Here is a 6602-nt window from a genome sequence, read left to right on the forward strand (position 1 = left end):
TTCAGATTACCTCTGCAGCTTCAGATTACCTCTGCAGCTTCAGATTACCTCTGCAGCTTCAGATTACCTCTGCAGCTTCAGATTACCTCTGCAGCTTCAGATTACCTCTGCAGTTTCAGATTAACTCTGCAGCTTCAGATTAACACTGCAGTTTCAGATTAACTCTGCAGCTTCAGATTAACACTGCAGTTTCAGATTAACTCTGCAGCTTCAGATTAACATTGCGGTTTCATATTAACACTGCAGCTTCAGATTAACCCCACAGCTTCAGATTAACTCTGCAGCTTCAGATTAACACTGCAGCTTCAGATTAACACTGCAGCTTCAGATTACCTCTGCAGCTTCAAATTAACTCTGCAGTTTCAGATTAATACTGCAGCTTCAGATTAACACTGCAGCTTCATATTAACACTGCAGCTTCATATTAACACTGCAGCTTCATATTAACACTGCAGCTTCAGATTACCTCTGCAGCTTCAAATTAACTCTGCAGTTTCAGATTAACACTGCAGCTTCATATTAACACTGCAGCTTCAGATTAACTCTGCAGTTTCAGATTAACTCTGCAGCTTCCGATTAACACTGCATCTTCAGATTAACTCTGCAGCTTCAGTTAAACTCTGCAGCTTCAAATTAACTCTGTAGCTTCAGATTAACTCTGTAGCTTCAGATTAACCAGCTTCAGATTAACTCTGTAGCTTCAGATTAACCAGCTTCAGATTAACCAGCTTCAGATTAACTCTGTAGCTTCAGATTAACACTGCAGCTTCAGATTAACTCTGTAGCTTCAGATTAGCTCCAACATGGACTCAGAGTTCAGATGCTGTAGAGGAGGAGGCTGTAATTAGAGCCGTCAGACTCACACGTGGCTCACAGAGCTGTAATCAGAGATAAATCACACGTTAACTCAGATTAACCACAGAATATTCTGCAGGAAAATAACATTAATCTGAGTTTGGATGAAGTCAAACGTCTGAAGGAGAGTTGAAGAAAAGTCTTCAACATTTTATCTGCTGGTGATTCACTGATTGATGTGAACTCAATAAGAACTGTGATGTTTTACTGACAGAGTGAAAACAGAAGTGAAGGTTGGAGTTTCGGCTGAAGCTTCTCGTCTCGTTAGTTCTCAGTTATTCTTCAGACTCGTTAAGCAGCAGCTCCTCACAGCTGTCTGCAGCTGTCTGCAGCTGTCTGCAGCTGTCTGCAGCTGTCTGCAGCTGGATTCATGCTGTTTCATTGGCTTTTCCTGCTTTGGTTTTACAGCTTCTGTACTTCCTGTTATTTTAGCTTGTAGGAAATGAATACAGTGACTTTTAGTTTTTGTTACTTTCAGTAGTGTTCTGCATCTTTTAGTGTTTACAACACATTCAGCTTCTTTAGCAGGCATTYGGCTCTCAGCGTTAGCACCTCTGCTTACATTATTCAGAATCTTCGGCTCCTCAGATCAGCCGAAGCGGCCGAAGTTTTCACACTTTTACAGATTCATTWCCGGATCGTTGGGGCGATCGATCAGCTGTTTAACTCTCCTCTTTAGGACAAAAACACGTCCATGGTTTTAATCTCCACCTCTTCCTGCTGAAGGTTAATCAATAAACTCTTTCATCCAATCAGATGCTGACAACGCAGAACAAACACAGAGCGAGGGTTGATGTTTCACCGCTCTCTGTCAGGTTTCCTGGTGCGCYTCGTGTGAATCCAACCCGAGGTCAGCAGATCTGCACCCTGGTGCCACAGAGTATTTTTATAGATGTGTTGATGTTCGACCTCCTCCCAGTTTATCAGCAGCAGGTGCTGTTTGCTCTCCGTGCTGTAAAAACTGCCACCGCTGTGGAGGAACGTGGAGTCGGATGTTTGCATGAAAAAGAAATGCTCTCAGGTTTAATATCTGGGTGAGGGAAACAGAAAGTCCAGGTGTTTCTGAGCAGGAATCACGTTTGGTCCGATTCTGAGCTTTTATCATTTTGTCTGCTGGGACACACCTGAGAGGACAGACTAACTCAGAACGAACAGCAAAGAAAAAATCGTGGCTCATTGTTTTTTTATCTGTGGTTTCCAGGAGGGAAACCCAGACCCCACCCTTCAGCAACACTCCAKCTCCTCCTGGAGGATCCCCTGTGAGTTCTGGGTCTGCCTCGGGGTATCCTCCCAAGGACGTGTCCAGATAAGGGTGGGAGGTCTAGATGCTTTTTTTAGACATCAAAGTACAATAATGGAGGTAAAAAGGTGCATCAGTACTTTACTCCGTCCCACCATCACTCCTCATCATAACTCCTCGACTCAAAAGGAGCATTCAAATCAAACAATAATCTATTGTTAGGTACCCATTACTCTCCAGGCTCGCTTTCTCCACTTCGGTGAGAGAGTAGTTCGGTTACAAAGAAATGATAATAAAAAGTAATTTAATAAAAAGAAATGAAAACAAAACCTGGCACCTGACGGGTCACACAGTGTGGTGAGGGTCTACCTTTAACGGCAGCKCTGTGGTTCACAGTTTTGGTGTTCAGCTCTAAGTGGCCAGTTCCTCCTCAATCCGTCAGACGGTTCTAGGACAACAACTCCCCGTACACTTACCCTCCAGACATGTACCCTACCCCCGGACACCTACCTTCCAGACACGTACCCTACCCCTGGACACTTACCCTCTAGATATGTACCCTACCCCTGTACACTTACCCTCCAGACACGTACCCTAGCCCCGGACACCTACCTTCCAGACACATACCCTACCTGGACACTTACCCTCCGTACACCTACCCTACCTCCCGGACACCTATCTTCTGGACATGTACCCTATCCCCGGACACCTAACTTCCGGATACGTACCCTACCCCCAGACACTTACCCTCCAGACACATACCCTACCCTCGGACACTTACCTCCCGGACACTTACCCTCCAGACACGTACCCTACCCCAGACACTTACCCTCCAGACACATACCCTACCCCCCGGACACTTACCTCCCAGACACTTACCCTCCAGACACATACCCTACCCCCGGACACCTACCTTCCAGATACGTACCCTACCCCCGGACACTTACCTCCCGGACACTTACTCTCCAGACACGTATCCTACCCCGGACACCTAACTTCCTGACACACGTACCCTACCCCCGGACACTTACCGTCCGGACACGTACCCTACCCCCAGACACTTATCCTCCGGACACGTATCCTACCCCTGTGCACTTACCCTCCAGACACGTACCCTACCCCCGGACACCTACCTTCCAGACACGTACCCTACCCCCGGACACTTACCCTCTAGATATGTACCCTACCCCTGTACACTTACCCTCCAGACATGTACCCTACCCCCGGACACCTACCTTCCGGACACGTACCCTACCCCCGGACACCTACCTTCCAGACACGTACCCTACCCGGACACTTACCCTCCGGACACGTACCCTACCCCCCGGACACCTATCTTCCGGACATGTACCCTATCCCCGGACACCTAACTTCCGGATACGTACCCTACCCCCAGACACTTACCCTCCAGACACATACCCTACCCCCGGACACTTACCTCCCGGACACTTACCCTCCAGACACGTATCCTACCCCCAGACACTTACCCTCCAGACACATACCCTACCCCCCGGACCCTTACCTCCCGGACACTTACCCTCCAGACACATACCCTACCCCCGGACACCTACCTTCCAGATACGTACCCTACCCCCGGACACCTAACTTCCTGACACACGTACCCTACCCCTGGACACTTACCTCCCGGACACTTACCCTCCAGACACGTACCCTACCCCCGGATACCTAACTTCCTGACACACGTACCCTACCCCCAGACACTTACCCTCCGGACACGTACCCTACCCCCAGACACTTACCCTCCGGACACGTACCCTACCCCCGGACACTTATCCTCCGGACACGTACCCTACCCCTGGAAACTTACCCCCGGAAACTAACCCCCACAAACAGCTCAACCAAGAGTTTCAACATTAACATTTAAATATGAGACCGGTATGAATGCATTACTTACTTTACAACCTGAAAGGTAAGTGTCCTRGTGGGGTAAATGTCCGGTGGGAAAGTGTCTAGGGGTTTTTTGTCCTGATATCCCATCAGACACTCTGCTCAATATTTTTTTCTTCTTCTCTCTTTTTACTTTCCTTTTCAAAAAATAAAAATCCCACCGTTTTCTCTGTTGCCCCTGCAGGTACATCACCAACCTCATTATAAGGTTTGGAGTCAGCTCCTCCCTTCCCACCAGTGAATCTCTCGCAGGTGCTAATAATTATAATAAACAAATCAACAACAACAACAAAAAAAAACAACAACTAAAAAACAACAACAAGAAAGGTGTATGTAACGCTATCTAAACACTGAAAAAAATTGGGGCCTATAGTAAATCCCTGAGGTACCCCAGAAGTGATGGCCTCTGCTGAGAAATGGTTTTATTTTCCAAGATGAAACTGATTTTTTGACAGAAACTTTACTGAGTTGGTTGATGAAAGTTCTGGACATTTAGTTCAACATTATATTTTTGTTAAAATAGTTGATCGTCTGAGGCAGTCTGTCTTCTCCCTGGCTCCACAGGAACCTGACATCTGCAGGTTCTCTGCTCGGATCAGGTCTCTGGTTCTGTTCATGTCTTCACAGCTCAGGACAGAAACCTGGTCTCAGAAGTGAGCTTTTCATCTGTGTTGTTTGTTATCTGCCCTCGTGGGCTCAGTGTCTCCCCTCCTTTATCACCTCCTTCATCACCTCCTCCCCCTCCTGCACCTCCTCTGACAGATCCTCTGCCTGCAGGACCTCAGGGCGGCTGCAGCATCGTCTCAGAACTGTGGAAAACATTCTCCGCAGCTCAGGACAGCAGTAATATCTTTCCAGCCGCCCGGCTCTCATTACCTGAGGGGGGTGTGGACGTAAAAATGAGTCACAGCTGACACTGCTGCCATGGCAACCCCCCTCAGAGCTCCACCCATCACTTCCTGCTCTGTGCAGCTGCAGGTTCCTCACAAACACCAAGAACCAGCTGATGGTTTTGTTGTTGTCACACTTCAGCATACTTCATATTAACGTTTCGTAGCTTTTATACATTTCAACATATTTAAATTTTTTGTAATTATTTACTTCATAAAAATATGCTTTTATACTTTTAAAACCTCTGTTCACTTTGTAATCTGCTCAGAATACTAGCTCTGTTTTTACTTTGATACTTTTAGCTTGTAGGAACCATTCCAGGACTTTAGCTTTTATTTAGCCTTTTGCTACTTTGAGCATTCAGCTAACATWATGATACTTTAGGTTTAAACTAGTTTTCTACTACTTTAGTAAGCATTGGCTTCTTTTAGCTAGCCTTTTGCTTCTTTAGCTGTGAGTAAGCTACTTCTAGCTAGTCTTTTGCTATTTTTTTTTAGCTTTTAGCTATTGTTTAGCTATTTTTAAGTTTTAATTGGCGTTTTACCACTTTAAGTTAGCATTGGCTTCTTTTAGCTAGCTTTTTTAGCTGCTAGTCAGCATTTACTACTTCTAGCTAATCTTTTGCTATTTATTTTAGCCTTTAGCTATTCATTTTGCTACTTTTTGGTTTTAATTCTGCTACTTTTAGCTGCTTGTCACATTTACTGCTAATCGCTAGCCTTGTGCTACTTTAACATTTTAGCTAGTGCTCTCCATGTTTTAGCTTTAATAAGTTAGTTTCAGATATTCTTCAATAAATTTCAGCAGTTATTAAGCTGACTCGTGGTTTTACTTTAACCCTGGAGGGGATCTGTTTGAACAGAACTGGGTCTTGTTTGGATCCGGTCTGATGTGGATCTGATCCTTCAGCCGAATGATGAAACAAACCCTCGGCTCTGGCTGTAGTTTCCCTCTCAGCAGGAACACCGGGACGTTCAGTGATGTGACGACTCGTTGATGTGGAAACACGTTAATCCTCTCAGTCCCGCAGCCTCAAAAACCTGAGAGTTTTTTGACAAACATTTGATTTTCTCTCAAAAAAGGAAAATTTTATTGTTATCTTTGTATAAATGCTGAATGTTTTTGTCTGTAAGTTGATGATGTCATCAGGTTTGAAGGACAAAACATTGGATCCATTAAAAAAAATATAATTTAATTCAGTTTGTTGCTGCTTTAACTCGTGGSTTCTAACAGGTTCTTTAACTCAGGTTTCTGTTTCTGTCTTTCAGTGGAGAGGGAGGGGGTGCAGAAGAGGACTTTCACCCGATGGATGAACCTCCACCTGGAAAAGGTTTGTAGACTTCCCTCACCTTCAGACTCCAGTCCAGGCTCTCCTCTGTTCTTGTCACAAACTGTTGAGATAATCTCACCTGTGTAATTTAACACCTCCGTCTCATTTGTGTTTCGTGGTTAAATCTTTGACTATGCAAACCGCTGCACTAAACTACTGCACAAACCAAACAAACCGACCAATCAGAGCCGTTCGCATTGATTTACTGATTGATGAGCATTTAGGGAGGGGGTCGGGTTCATGGTCGGATGGTTTCAGATCAATAATGTTCCCTCTCATCATAACGTAGACCAGTAGTTCCCAAACATTTTATCTTCTGACCCACAAAATATCCATGGCAAAAACTTGTGACCCCAAATATTACTGGTCTGAGTACAC

The 6602-nt window shown here is 45.3% G+C and overlaps 1 protein-coding gene across 1 annotated transcript in view; it reads left to right on the forward strand.

Moving 5' to 3' along the window:
- The window catches only part of clmna (calmin a), a 28136-nt gene that overhangs the window by 9757 nt on the left and 11777 nt on the right, over positions 1-6602 (forward strand). The window contains exon 2 of the mRNA XM_014011847.1: positions 6163-6224. Within this exon, the coding sequence (XP_013867301.1) occupies positions 6163-6224 (62 nt within the window). The remainder of the gene's footprint in view (positions 1-6162; positions 6225-6602) is intronic.

Source organism: Austrofundulus limnaeus, unplaced genomic scaffold, assembly GCF_001266775.1.
Source record: "Austrofundulus limnaeus strain Quisiro unplaced genomic scaffold, Austrofundulus_limnaeus-1.0 Scaffold85, whole genome shotgun sequence".
NCBI classification, from domain to species: Eukaryota; Metazoa; Chordata; class Actinopteri; order Cyprinodontiformes; family Rivulidae; genus Austrofundulus; species Austrofundulus limnaeus.